Source organism: Triplophysa rosa, linkage group LG7, assembly GCF_024868665.1.
Source record: "Triplophysa rosa linkage group LG7, Trosa_1v2, whole genome shotgun sequence".
Taxonomy (NCBI): domain Eukaryota; kingdom Metazoa; phylum Chordata; class Actinopteri; order Cypriniformes; family Nemacheilidae; genus Triplophysa; species Triplophysa rosa.
Window position 1 is genome coordinate 10,601,284 of NC_079896.1, and position 14,973 is coordinate 10,616,256.

The following is a 14,973-nucleotide window of genomic DNA, read 5'->3' on the forward strand; positions in this document are numbered from 1 at the left end:
TAAAATTTAGTATCGATCCGATACCAAGTAAATGCAGGGCCAGTATTTTCGATTTCGATACCAATACTTTTTACTTTTAAAAAGCATTCACTTGAACTTACATTTACTTTCCTGTAAATGAAATGTCATGATTTATCAGATGAATGCATCATTAATATGCTAAATCTGTACAACCTCAGTATCGATACTTAAGGATCGATCCGCCCACCACTACCGCCTATGCCCAGGGCCGGTGTTGTGCCGAAAACACACCCTAACCATTGTGGGGAGGGGGGTGCATAATCTGGCAGGGAGTGTGTTTTCGGCACGACACCGGTGTTGTGACGAGAAATGCACTCCTGACAGATTATGCATTAAGATTAGGTGTGGGGATGGGTCAGAATTAGCCAATCGGACATCGTGTTATTGACGGAGGTGCATAATCTGGCAGGGGTGCATTTCTCGGCACAACACCGGCCCTGAGAGCAAACACAAACAAATCGTAAAAATATCTCTCAAGTTAAAAGTCCACACAAAAACTTGGTATGAATCGACAATCTTTTAATTATTGACAGAGGTCTAATAGCAGGGTTGGAATTCACACATTATCATAGCACTCAGTTGTTCCACACTGAACAAGATGGTGTTTCTTTCAGAGCAAATATGCAGTAGCACTACTGGAATAAGCAATGGTGCAGAAAGAAAATGTCTTTAACAGAATTTATTTCTAACCTGGCTCACATATCAGTAAAGAACATGGTGTGTAAACTTGCTTCCTTAAATGCTAATTTAATGAGTACGATACTATCCTGAGTTACCAGAGTCAATAAGTCAACGTTACAGTGGTCATTCAATAAGACACTTCTTATGGCGAGTGCAACTGAATCATCTGAATCAAATCTTGGCATTAAGGTAAAAAACAGAAATGGTTCACTTAATCAAAAATATTTCAGATTTAATGTTATTCTAAAGCCACTTTTAAGGACAGAGGTCTTTAATTCTATTCAATAAAACAGCTGTCTACTTTCCTTCGTGATGTGTAATCGTCAAAACAAAACTTTTCTTTCCTAAAAAGGGCCGCCTTGTTTTAAGGCAAAATCAAGCAAGATAAGGGGACACCGTGGGATCCCGGTGAGCTTTTCACACCTATTTTTGGAAATGCATATTTTCAAGCAGCAGTACAAAAAAAGTATCCATGAACGATGCATAACTTCTGGGAAAAAAAGCAAAACAACAAAAGAAACACTGTATGAAAACATCCCTGCTACCTTGTTTCTAAATACAAAACCTCAACCAATAATTGCTTCAGAATAGCAAGTAGTCCTTTCTTTTCATTTTTTTATTTTTTAAAACGTTTCCTTTTTCTCTAAAACGGGTAAAATTCAGTCCTCAAGGGTGAATGGCATGGATGACAGTCTTCCATCATTTCATCTGCTGAAGGATCCGTTAACATGCAAGCCTCGTAGACAAGGACCCGTGGAGGAGTGACCCTCCTGGGTGAGCTAAGCACCACCGGGGCAGCTTAAGCCAGGGCTGGAAAAGCCTCTGGATCATCCACATTAGGGACAGATGCTCCGCTTGCCTAAAAGCAGATACAGAAAAACAGGCCATTTAAGTCATTACAGCGATTACCGTACACTACACAACAGCAGCTCTGAATTGTAGTTGGGGCAGGTCAATGAACAAGTCTCTAGATTTTTGGCAATCAGAAAAGCCATAGTTCAATTCATGGTTGATCACTCTGCACCAGGCACCTTGCCTCGCCACAAAATATCATGTCAAAAATAAAAAAACAAACTACACGTTGTATAATAAACATCAAACAAGACGCTTAGAAAGTGCTTACATCCAGCTAGAGCACTTCAACTGACAATCATCATTAAAGTGACCCTCTCTTTTGCCCATTCAAAACACAAAAGTGACATTTTTAAAGATGTATGAAATCCTCAAAGGGCAAACTTGCACTCCAATGCGAAATGACTGTAAAGAAACAGTACCTTGTCTGGCCTGCGTTCACGAGGTGGTCTAGTGGCACCGGCCCCACGACCTCCTCTTCCACCTCGTGGACCTCCGCGGCCACGCCCTGGGCGGCCAAGGTCACCGAAGTTAATCTCCAGTTGAGATGTGATGTCATTAGCGGGCCTGCGGAAGTGGTGATCCCCAGACATGTCATCAGCAGACACCTGCAGGAAGTCAACATACACAGAACAATATTATCGTAACATACATGAGTGGAAACACCAAGGTCCTACAAACCATTCAAACATTTGTTTTATGCACTAAAGGGGTTCTCAAAAGGGGGCTGCACTGGGGGACATAGTTTGACAAATATAGAATTTATCATAAATTCTGTGTAATAAAGCATCAGTTACTAACAGCAACATGCAGCAATTTGTTGTACGAAGTAGGGTTGCACAGTGTACCGGTGCTACGGTAGCATCGCGATGCCAAAGCTTCAAAATACCCGCGATGCCACTGTATTTTTGAAACGGTAGTACCGTAGTTAATGTTGCATATGTGCATTAATATTTATTTGAACACTTACATCTGCCTTTTTGCGGTGTTTATCTCCAAAATGAATGTGTGCTTTGAATGTCTGGGACAAGTTAATGATTCAAATTGGCGATTTGAACAAGTTGGTTAAATGATTCACTAACTCAGTGGAAAATTGACGCCACCTACTTGCCGTTTTAGTTCTGCATTTAAAGTAAGCCTAATATTTCCCTTTATAAAGACTGCTGTATCAATTAAATTTGTCCAACATTTGAATTAGTTCCTACGTGAAAAATGATCTAGTGTACTTTAGTATTTACTACAGTAAACTACTAAAACTCATAGATACTAGTGTTTTTGAGTCTTATAGTAAATATTTAAGTATACTACAGTATTTATAGTATTTACAAATGACTAAATGTAAATGTATTTGCTACAATTTATCCAATTACTACAGTTAATACAACAACATATTCTAGTGCAAAGTATAATACAGTTTACTATAGTAAATACAAAATGTTTAATCTAAATCTGTGTTTTTTGTATAAATTTGAATTATATGGCACAGCATCGTGATACTACTTGGTATCGAGATACTTCAGCTGGTATAGTATCGTAAGACATGTTTATGGTACCGTGACAACCCTAGTACGAACCATTGTATAAATTATGGTTTAATAAAAATTCTTAGATCTTTAGATTTACATACATCATCTTCATCATCAGCCTTAGATTTATGCAGAACATATCCTTTATTCCAGTCGGTTCCTTCATTGGCCTTGCGGATGTTGAATTCCACCTTGGCTCGATCTTTGTCCTGCTGGGCTTTCCATTCATCTAGAGTCATCTCTTTAGGACCTTCCTCTTTAACTTCCTCAGCCTCATTTTCCCTGGGAGAAACCCATAAAAACATGATTTGAGTTAGAGCTACTACACGGCTTTCAATTCGTGAAGTCAGAAGAAGAAATATGTCTATTCTACACCTGCATGTGCTCCTAAATCAACCCAAGGCTATTTTTAACAATAGGTAGCAGCTTATGTTAATTTAACAGGAAGTAAATGGTGAGCAATGACTCAGCAGTGTCGTTCTAATTAAAAGCTGTGAGCGTACACACTTGTTCTCAGAGTCAGCAGGTGGGTGCTCCTCTCCCTCAGGGGTGTCCTCGGTGACATTTGATTGGTCAAGCTCACTACAAAAAGAAAAAAACCGCATCCAACTTTTAAAAGATTAACATGAGACAACAGGTTTGAACACTGGACACATCTGAATAGGTTTGTGAATCAAATTCATCTGTTTCATGAAACTCTAAATAACAATCATGCTAGATGTGTCTGATGTGTCACTGACCTCATCTCATCCTTTACCGTGCCCCAGTTATGCGATCCGCTGCCTCCACGTTTCTCTTCTGCTTTCAGGCTGCTGAAACAAAAACTAACACTTAGCTTTGAGATGTCACAGCCAAGCTCCATTACATCATTACGAGTGGATTCAAATCACTTACGATCGGTCACTGCCGCTGTGTCTGTCAAATTCACGTTTGCCACGCGAGTCAAAGCCATCCCTGCCGACGCCTCTGCCCCGGCCTCCACGCCCTCCTCTGGGACCGCCACGGCCCCGGAACGGCCTGTCACCAACCGCCCTGATGTAGGACGATTTTCATTTAATTTAGTAATTGAGATGTATTATGATCTAGATTCAAAACACACAGCAATTACAAAATTACCAATTATTAAAAGATAAAAAACCTTTCCCTATGTTTTAGTCACCCTCAAGGCATCTTGACTGAATATGACTTTCTTGAAGAATAATGCAGTCGGAGTTAAAATACCACGCATCATTTTTCTTCCAAGCGGTAGAATGGGAGTGAATGGGGGGCAATTTTTGAAGCTCCAAGAAGTGCATCCATTGATCAAAGAACACGGCTCCGTGGTCTTAACACAGGTCTTCTGAAGCGAATCGATGCAATTGTTTAAGAGAAATATACATATTGAGAGTGCTATTAACGTTAATGTCTAACTTCCGTCATCCCTCGGCTACGCGTGAACCTGAGGCTTGTTTTTCCGGCATTGTAAATTCCGGTGAAGAAAGCTGCATTTTTCATTTTGTTCAAATAGTATACAGTCTCCTCTGTGCGGGAGCTTTCGTCACCGTCATTTGCCGGAAAAACAAGCCTCTAGGTCACACGCAGCCGAGGGATAACGCAAGTTAGACATTATCATTAATAGCGCTATGAATGTGGATATTTCACGCACCGATTCGCTTCAGAAGACCTTTGGTAAGACCACGGAGTCGTGTCGAGCAGTTCTTTAATTGATGGATGCACTTTTTGGAGCTTCAAAAATTGCCCCCCATTCTACCGCTTGGAAGAAAAATGAAACGTGATATTATAACTCCGACTGCATAATTCTTCAAGAAGAGTCACATTCAGTCAGGATGCCTTGAGGTTGAGTAAAACATGGAGAAATATTGTTTTGCCTCTGAAATATCCCTGTAAAGTATCTATAATGAGGAGACCCCATTTTGATCTATTAAAATAAGTATAATAAAATTAAAACGAGAACGGAAAAGATCAGACTTCTAGTGCATCATAAATTTCAAAAGAAAACTTGATAACACCAACCATCAACGTTGTATTACTACATAAACAAGGTCCATTGACTCACTTCTCCACAGAGAATTCTCCACCCTCAGCAGGTTTATCATCAGCGGGTTTGTCAAAGCGTCGTTCACGTGGTGGCCTTCTGTCAGGCCGCCTGTCTGCGGGGGGACGAGCCTCCCCCTGACCCCCCTGCTGCTGGGACCCTGGCTGACCCTGCTGCTCCGGCCGGCGGCCCATTTTCCTCACGCCTTCAAAACACACACACACACACACAATAAAAATTAGGCTAATTCATGTTGTAACAAAAAAATTACAAATAATGACTAAACCACAAGACAGGCGGAACAGGAGTCTGATTCATTTTAAATTAGTTTTCATTAAAGTTGCCAATCGAGTACAAATAACTCAAGTTAAAAAATAATGAACCTTAATTATGGGCAACACCAAAGTGGCCTAAATGGGGAAACATGTAAATAAGAATAAAGAGTCTCGTTTATTTGACCCAACATCAATCAAACACTGTGAGTTAGTATATTTCACGTTTTTTAAACTGCACGATGTGAGAGTCAATAACAAGGGTTTGGTCCTCCTGTGAGTGACAGATCCCACCCGCCACTTACAGAAATAGACTCTCCCCACAACAGCTGATCGCCCGCCTGATGTCCCGCCTGCCCGCGCGCGCACCTGTTCGATCACCCGCTGCTTAGTGCTTACTCTCATCCCGATCACTACAACAGGAACACGGACACCCGAAAACGTTCTGCCATTTTTGACAGCCCTTTTAACATTAGCTTACGCAATTGCTACATTGAACTTTTCAGTATGAAAGTGCGTAATAAAGTGAAAGGTGGGTTTGCTTATTTAGTAAATACCAATAACGTAAAAGAACAAAATATGTCGCACGCCGAGATCAGGTGATTTAACGGTAGTGACATGTCTGAAACGGACAAGCCCTGTTTCTCCAAACACGAGGTGGGCGCTGTAACGTTACTGCACGAGCTCTTAGCAGCGTGCTTTCAGTGTCCTCACCAGCCGTGCTTTTAAAAGTCCCGGAGACTATGCATTTACCGTCTGTCAGACGCAGTGCACAGTATTTAGTACTAAATGCTTGTTTCTAAACCACACAGAACATTTATCGATATTGAAGCCCATGGTGCGGATAGCAAAGCCTTGGGCCTTCACCTCACAAATCTACACAACAATAATGCACCAACAGGTTATGCTACGTGCGTAGCGTGGATACGACGGTGATAATAAAGGCATTTTTCTTAAAGAGATCCGAGTTGTCGAGGTGTCAGGCAGCTCGCAAACAACAGTGATGTGCGTGACCTCATGGGTTAACGTTAGCAGTCCCTTTTGCAGACTGATCGCTGGATGAAGTGTGGACAAATAACAAGTCTGGTGCAAGCACGGTTTACCTTCTTTCTTGATAGGGACGGGAGCTTGCGTCTCTTCTTTTTTGTCGGGAATTGGGTTTCTTCTTTCTTTCTGTGACTCCTTTTTGGCCTGCTTTGCAGCCTGCGCGGCGGTCTTGGCGGCACCAGGAGCGGTCGCGTCCTTCTTCTTGATTTCTGCCAGCTTTAACACCTCAAACGGATCCTCTTCATCATCTAATAGCTGGTCGAACCGATTGGTTACGACACAGCCGAAACCTTCTTGCATATGTCCGGGCATGATGGCGCCCTTTCAGCAGGATTCTCCTCCGATTCTACGGGGCTTGAGCGAGCACTTCGCTTCTAGTTGCCACAAGATGGCTGGGAAAGACTCGCGCTTCTCTTCCGGCGCGATAGACATCCGGAACTCGGACCGCAAGGCCTTATGGGACATGTAGTCACACAACATCACATTAAAACACATGCCTCCAAAAACGTGGGACCCACTTAAAACATTTGTCATTGTCTGTTATAGTACATATACACACCGAGACACCTCGGAGCGTACTCTCTAAACAACTTAAAATAACTCTGGTGCACAGGCCAACAAAGCAAGCAACCACACAGCAGTGTAACAACAAGTCTGTGTCACTGAATGTGTCATGTCAAAAGTTAATTATAGATTGGGAACCAGGGAGAGAGGGTTTATACGTCTACAATAACAGCTAAAAATAGGCAAAGTAGGCTAGAGTAAATCCTAAAGTAGAGTAAATAAAGTTTACTTGCTGGTGTGCAACACCTGCAGAACTGAGAACATTTTTAGTCACAGGTCAAACATACATGTCTTATTTGCACATTTACAACTTTACAGAAACTTCACAGGAATGTCTGACAAACAGAATTATACAACAAAATGTTGATTGTAATTCGTCTCTTTATTGTTGTCTTCTGTAGGTTTTCTAAGTTCGAAGCTGCTAAACCAGACCATAGATTATTTTAAAAGCTTTCCTGTGCCTCAGTGGTTAGAGCATGGCACTAGCAATGCCAAGATCATGGGTTCGATCCCAGGGGATTGCACATAGTCAGAAACAAAAAAATGTATAATACAATGCAATGTAAGTCGCTTTGGATAAAAGCGTCTGAAATCTGTAAAATGCCTTGACTATTTTCATGAATAGAATTCAAATATTCTTATATGACTAAATAACTTACTTAGTAAAACAACAACTACCTTGTTCTGCACAAATTAAATATGCCTTTCAGGGTGACCTTATTAATGAAGAATAACAAAGATTTATAGGACAGTAGCTAATATGTTGATACTTTCACTACAACTCTGCAGGAAACCAAATGCAGCAAATTATTATCCTTATCCCTCATACTGTAGACTATTCGTGAATGTTACTCTGTGAATCTGAACTACATCAGGTCTGTGGCATGTTGGTCCTTCTTTATACAACTTGGAAAATTGATTAAAAATATAATGAATTCTGGTATGCATGGAAAGACAACTTTGAAATGACTATTAGCCAAGTAATTTTGTTGTTTGTATGTTTTTAGTGGATTCCTGTTTTGAAATAATAAAACAGTCCAATCAGGCATCTCTTAAGACGACAACAGTATCTGTTCCATTACATAGGCTTACAATAGAGAATGTGAAGCTGACGTCACACCCTAGGTTGCAGGTTGCTGTGGCGCCGCCATCTTGGGAGGAAAATACTCCACTGCTATTATTGTTTGATATGCACCGTTAATTGTTTTGTTTGATATATGGAGAAATCGAAAGTGAAAGAACCATGGACTTTTCCTGAACAACTCTGCGTAATGCTATTGCAGTTTTTTAACACAGCAAGACCGACCTACCACAGTTATATTTCCTAATTAAACTAGAAAAACAAAACACTGCATTGAACGCACTAGCAGCCATCCTCCCAAGATGGCGCAACATTCAGCGTGACGTCGATTAACAAGCTCTATTGGGATCTGAATGAAAAATAATTGGTCCGTTAAAACATTGGATCTCTTAATATCCAGGCTCAATAGATGAAACGTTTATTTAGCAATTAAATATTGTTTTTATTTATTTTAAAAAGGTTTTGTCCGGATCTCCACTGACATGGAGATTCTCACGCTGTCATTCACCCCGACAACAACCGCCCACTCGGGCTAATACAACTGACTGACATGGAAATTGACCAAGCATAACTAAGAAATTGAAAGAACTAAGCGATCCAGCCAATGAGATTCGATCTTTTGGAAACTGACGGTTCGTTGGTGTGTAGTCGACAAGATTAATTTATCCGAAAATTGACAAAATTCTTCAACAAATAAAAAGAAGTAAACATCGGCAACAACGGCAAGATGCTGCTGTATCAGGTATCTGTAAATTACTGTATAACCTCTTGTTTGCATTTTAATCTGGTAATAATATCTCGCCATCTGTCGAATTATTCACAATATTATATAATTAAAGTTATTCATTTTTAATTTAAATGTGTTTGATTAGCATGTTTGAGTATCTAACATTAGCGAACTCAGTCGTCAGCACACGCACACTGAGCGATTTATGAACGGATTTGTTATCATGATCTTTTCGTGTCAGGACAGTGCATAGAGACAGTTTTGTCTTTTTTGTCCGTCCTTCAGTGACAAGGACTCGAGGGAGTTAATTATTAACTGGACCATTCATAAAAACGGTTTCTTCATTAATGAATCAATGTTTCGCATATTAAAGGGACACTTCACCCAAAAATTAAAATTCTGTCATCATTTACTCACCTTCGAGTTGTTCCAAATCTGTATAAATGTCTTTGTTCTGATGAACACAGAGAAAGATATCTGGAAGCATGCTTACAGCCAAACAGATCTCGACCCCCATTGACTACCATAGTAGGAAAAAATACAATGGTAGTCAAAAGTGCCCCAGAACTGTTTGCTGTCCTACATTCTTCAAAATGTCTTCTTTTGTGTTCAACAGAACAAAAAAAATGATAAAGTACTTTTCCTACTATGGGAGTCAATGGGTGTCGAGATCTGTTTGGTTTTAAGCATTATTCCAAATATCTTTCTTTGTGTTCATCAGAACAAAAAATTTTAGTAGGCGGAATTTTTCAAAACAGTGGGAGTTCTATACATTTTCTACAGCAAAAGAGCTTTATTTCAAAGTAGTGGAGGAGGCTAGAAGAGGGGGGAAACGGCATTCTGCCGCTGCCCATGTCCATGTCACACTGATATTACCTACCTACAACAAGATATCTGATTTAAAACACACCTAACATGCCAACTTGAATTGACATATGTATCCATGACACAAGGTTTCTCCCGATGTCCCTATTCAAGCGCAAATTTGTGTTGTGCAGTTCCAAAAATTCCGACACAGTAGCTGTTCATCCATTTTGTTTTCTGCGCTTGGATGCCTCGTTTCTATTCTATCAGAAGTTGAACTATTTTGAACTTTGATCGTGGCGTGCGCGCAAGCTCGACAGCGGTGCGCTGCCTATATGAATTGTGTTTTGAAACTGATTATGCATGCTATCTGGATTTTTAGAATTTTAAGTCATTATAGAAAATATTTATCTTATTTATTCTAAAAGAAAACATGCTAAAACATAATAATCTGTCAAATCCTAATTTCACAGGCAATAATTCAATTCAATTTGATTTATATAGCGCTTTTCACAATTATCATTGTTGCAAAGCAGCTTTACATACATAATAATAATAAAAAATACCAGGGAAAAAATTAAAGAGAATATACGGTATTAAGATACTGTAACGCTTCTGTCTGCCCCCTTGTGTTCTCAGCCAGTTTCCCTGTGTTTTTACCAATTGGACTACCTTTCATTGGACCTTTTTTCCCATGGACTTCATTCCCCATAATGCATTGCACGCCATCACCCATCCTTGATTTCACCCGCACCTGACACACATTACCTGGACCATATAGTATATGTTTGCCTTTTCCCATTTTTCTTTGTCAAGTCTTATTGTCTTATGTTGTTTACTTCTTGTCGGTATCTGTTTTCGGAATTACCTGTTTTGGAGACATGATTGGATTATCTGTGGAATTAAGTCTGTTTTTGAACGTTTTTGAGGAATACTTACCTGTTTCTGAAATTACTAGTGGTGGTGAGATGAAGCCCCATGAAGCATTGAAGCTTTTCAGCCAAGTGGTTCACAAAAGGGTTCATTTCTCGAGGCTTCATTTGTTCACAATACCACCTGGTTGCCAAAGAGTGTAAAACAAGCAGATACATTACAGATGTGCCTGATGTGGTCTCTGATACACTTTATTTTGCGGCAGTTAAGGCTTAGAAATAACAGTGAAGAAAAAAATAAATTTCCACATAGATTAATCTATATGAATATTATGTGTATTTTCTGGTGGTATATAATGATTGTACTGTATAACATAACTGTGTAATAAACGTATTGGCCTGAAATGAATGGGGCTATCAAATGTGTGTAAATCAATTATTTGGTCCTAATAGGCAGAAGGGGCAATATTATTATTCTAAAACTGGAAGATGTCTGGTCTTAACTGGGCAGAGGGCAGTGAATGTGCTTGTGTAACTTGGTTTATATGGCTGTCAAAATGTCACGGCAAGATTCAAACCGCTTACTGAACCACTCAGGCGGAAGCGAGGCTTCAAACGTCATCTATGACATCAGTGGTCTAAAGCGATACAAGCCTTGATACGCGCTTCACTGAAAGGAATCCCCCCACAAGCTTCTTGCCTTTTCCCCTCACAAAATACTCCTTCGGGAGTTTGACCCCCTTATCCATAGTCCACAGTTTTTAACTGATTCCAAGCCCTTGCCCTTGCTTATGAGACTCCTAGAACTCCCCTCGCCAGTAGGCTTCTCAGAACACTCCGCCCCAGAGTTCTCTGAACTGCCAGTGCCAACTACTGAGAGGCCATTGCATGCCATTTCACCGCTGTGATCATGGTTTCCGTGAAGAAAGCAACATCCTCCAAGACTCAAAGAAAAGAAAAAGTCCTGACCAACTGGACATACACAGAAAGCAGAGCCCTACAACCCATACGGCAGACCAGAACATAACTGCTACGGCAAGGCTCGTTCATAATATGTCTCCAGGATTGTTAATGTTGCTCAGGAAGGCCAAGGTTCCATGCCCATTTAGGTGGCTCTGATGATTCGTGTGAATTCAGATCCAGCCTGTCCCAACATCCTGCACCTCATTGAGTGGTTCGAAAGGCCCACTCATTACATCATGATCCTGGAATGCCCTGATCCCTACCAAGATCTCAGCGAGTTCTGTGGAGATCGGGGAAATTTGGATGAGGACCAAGGGGGCAAGGGAAACCAAGGGAGTCCTGCACTGAGACGTCAAGCACCAGAACATCACCCTCCACACCGACATGCATAACATCAAGCTGCTGGATTTTGGTTGTGGGGACTTGCTGAAGAACTTTTACTACAATACGATTTCAGGTGGGTGATTGCAGATCAAAAGAGATCACACTGACAGTGTTTGGTGGTGTTTTGATGCCTGCAGTTTGTTAGGATCGAGACATTTGCATTCAGTTTTGTTCATTTTTCGCCTTTTTGGGTCTTGCAGGCACTGTGAAGTACTTCCCACCAGAATGGTTCCTCTACAGGCGGTACCGAGCAGGACCAGCTACTATTTGGTTGGTTGGAGTGACACTATACAGGGTTCTGTGCGGCACACACCCACTCCGAGGCAGAGTGTCCTTTACCAGAGACCTTCCCTTTCCAACAACCAAGAAATGTTTAAATTAATTTTCAACTCACTGCGGTGCCTGTGAAAGAAAGTCGCTGTCTATTTCAGCGCACTTGCCGCACATCTACAGTATATGTGTAAAATAACGCACAAAAGATGCAAAATGTGAACAGCCCGTAAGTGATTTTTGCAGGGCATGGTAAAAAAACGTTCAGGGCTTTACTGAAAGCTTTCAGGGCTTTAGCCCCCTTAGCCCATAGGACCGCCCCTGCTTACAACAGTCATCGTCTTTCGCAGTTACGCTACAACAGTTATACAGTCAGCTGTCTGACGCAATCTCATTGCAACTCATAACTAGTTTACAAATCTCATTTGTACATTTTAGTACAATTTGCTTTAGTGCTTTAGTTAAACATCTTTATGTTGACATGTTTCACTGTGTGTAAGAACATTCAAAAGTTTTCGCCTCACTTGTCAATTCCAGATAGCCTACATGTATTTTATTATAACTCTCATTTAATTTGCTATTGTTACAGTAGAATAAAATAATAAATTCATAATATAAACAAGATATTATATAATAATAATTCATTACATTTATAAAGCGCTTTTCTGGGTACTCGAAGCGTTTTACATCGAGGGGGGAGGATCTCCTCATACTGTATATGTTCAGACACGGACAAAACGAAGAGACCAGTTCAGTTTTGCATTTATTCAGCATTTCTGCATATATTGAATTTCAGCAGGAGCAAACCTTGCCCAAGGTCAGCTTGAGGGCTGAAGTAGACGCCTGTGATTATGTGAGGACATTCAGCCATCAAATCGCGGGTTGCTGAAATCGCTGCATATTTACTCGCACAGACGCTTGTGTAACACGTCAAAGAGATGCCGAATGTGGTTACGGAGGCGTTGATCGAGTCTTATGCGCTTATGTTGTTGGTGATGTCAGCGTTTTTTGTGTACTTTTGTGGCATGGTCTGGGCATTCTGCAACCCAAAACTCAGTGGCATCGCAGAAGGAACAGAGTGCGACAATAACGGCTTTTCACAAGTCCCTCTGCAAGAAATATTTGCAGATTCTGGAGATATGAACACAACTAACGTGATTTATGCGCCAAATGTAGCCTTCTCTGAATATCAGGATCAACTGACAGAGAGGTGTTACATCGCTTCGTCCTATATTGTGGATTAATTCATGTTTTATGAAAACAGCTTATGCAACAATATCAACAAACTTTGTAGATCAAGAGTACTTAAGGCAGAGGTAAGTTTGTTTTATTATCCGTTCTGCCAAAGTGATAATTTGTCATTTAAAACAAGCCAGGACACCTATCTGAATTAATTCTTATGACTTAGTGTGGCTCATATTTCTAATACAGCAATTACCATTATATTAGTAATAACATTGCCATTCTGTTATGTCTTCACGATCAAAAATAGCTTAACTATAGACGAATTATTTATAAAACATTAAAATATCAAGTTGGTTCATGTATGAATGTTTCTTTATTTACAGGGGAAGCATCACCAGTAATCCCTCTTTTACATTGCCTCAAAGACTCTCCTCTAGGATAATTAATAGATTTTGCCAAGTCTTTGGTAATGCTGTTAGTTAAATGAAAAGTTGTTACAGCTGCAGTTTATATAATTTTCTTTGCACTAGATAAAAATGAGTTTGTTTTGGAATATGTCTTAGCCATTCTTACATATCAGTGAATATCAACCGAATGACAGAATGAGGAGCAACTTAAACTTAACAACTTAAAAGTCTCAAAAATGTTTTAAAACAGCACAGTATATTAAAAATAATATACCTAAACTGAAAAATCGACAGAAATAGTACCATGTATTGTAATAGCATATACCATCTTTATTTTATTTACTTATCTATTCTTTATTTTTTAAATTGGAATGTAAGTAAAGCTGCTTTGCAACAATGAAAATTGTGAAAAGTGCTATATAAATAAAATTGAAACCGAATTGAAATGTCAAAACAATTTCAAACAGTTTGCTAAGTGAATGGAGAATGATGACAGCAATTCCACAGCCAGTATCATTCACAGAAACATGAAGACAAAGCATAAGGTCCCCTATAACAGCTTTATATTGATTTATAGTGATTTCAACATTTTACCCTATATACAGTGGATATAGAAAAGAATCACCCCCCTTCAAAATAATCACATTTTGTTGCTTTGCAGCTTGAAATGAAGATGGACACAGTTTTTGTTTTATCCAGCTGTATTTTACTCAGCGAAACTTATAGCATCCAAGAGAAAGACGTAACACCAACATGTCAGAAAAACAAAACAAAACAAGAATAACGGAGTTGGAAAAAAGGATCACCCCCTTGTGTCAGTATTTTGTTGAACCACCTTTTGCTTTAATTAATTAATGTCTCTACTAACTTTGCACATCTAGACTTTTTTTGCCCACTCTTCCTTGCAAAACTGCTCAAAAACAGTTCCATTTAATGGTGACCTTTTGTGGTCTGCGGTCTTCAAGTCATTCAACAGATTTTCAATGCGGTTCAAGTCTGGGCTTTGACTAGGCCATGCAAGGACATTCACCTGTTTCTCCTTTAACCACTTTGTGGTCAGTTTTGCTGTGTGCTTTGGGTCTTTGTCATGTTGGAAGATAAACCTTCTTCCCATAGACAACTTTCTGGCAGAGGGCAGTAGATTTTCCTCAAGAATTTGACAGTATTTTGCACAATCCATCTCACCTATATCCTGACAAGTGCTCCAGTCCCTGATGCAGAGAAACACCCCCATAACGGTATATTACCCCCTCCATGCTTCACGGTACGAATGGTGTTTTTG

The 14,973-nt window shown here is 40.0% G+C and overlaps 1 protein-coding gene across 2 annotated transcripts; it reads right to left on the reverse strand.

Annotated features, from left to right (window-relative positions):
• Positions 1 to 523: 523 nt before the first annotated feature.
• serbp1a (SERPINE1 mRNA binding protein 1a) lies at positions 524 to 6,844 on the reverse strand. 2 transcript variants are annotated; one of them, XM_057338788.1, is made up of 8 exons: positions 6,491 to 6,844; positions 5,137 to 5,320; positions 3,975 to 4,112; positions 3,821 to 3,889; positions 3,588 to 3,662; positions 3,182 to 3,362; positions 1,977 to 2,162; positions 524 to 1,561 (listed from the first exon to the last, which is right to left on the reverse strand). In XM_057338788.1, the coding sequence occupies exons 1-8, from the start codon at positions 6,744 to 6,746 to the stop codon at positions 1,502 to 1,504; spliced, it is 1,149 nt and encodes a 382-aa protein (XP_057194771.1). In that variant the 5' UTR covers positions 6,747 to 6,844; the 3' UTR covers positions 524 to 1,501. The 2 variants fall into 2 exon arrangements, with proteins under 2 accessions (XP_057194771.1, XP_057194770.1); XM_057338787.1 differs by having other exon boundaries at positions 3,821 to 3,892.
• Between the last annotated feature and the right edge of the window lie 8,129 nt (positions 6,845 to 14,973).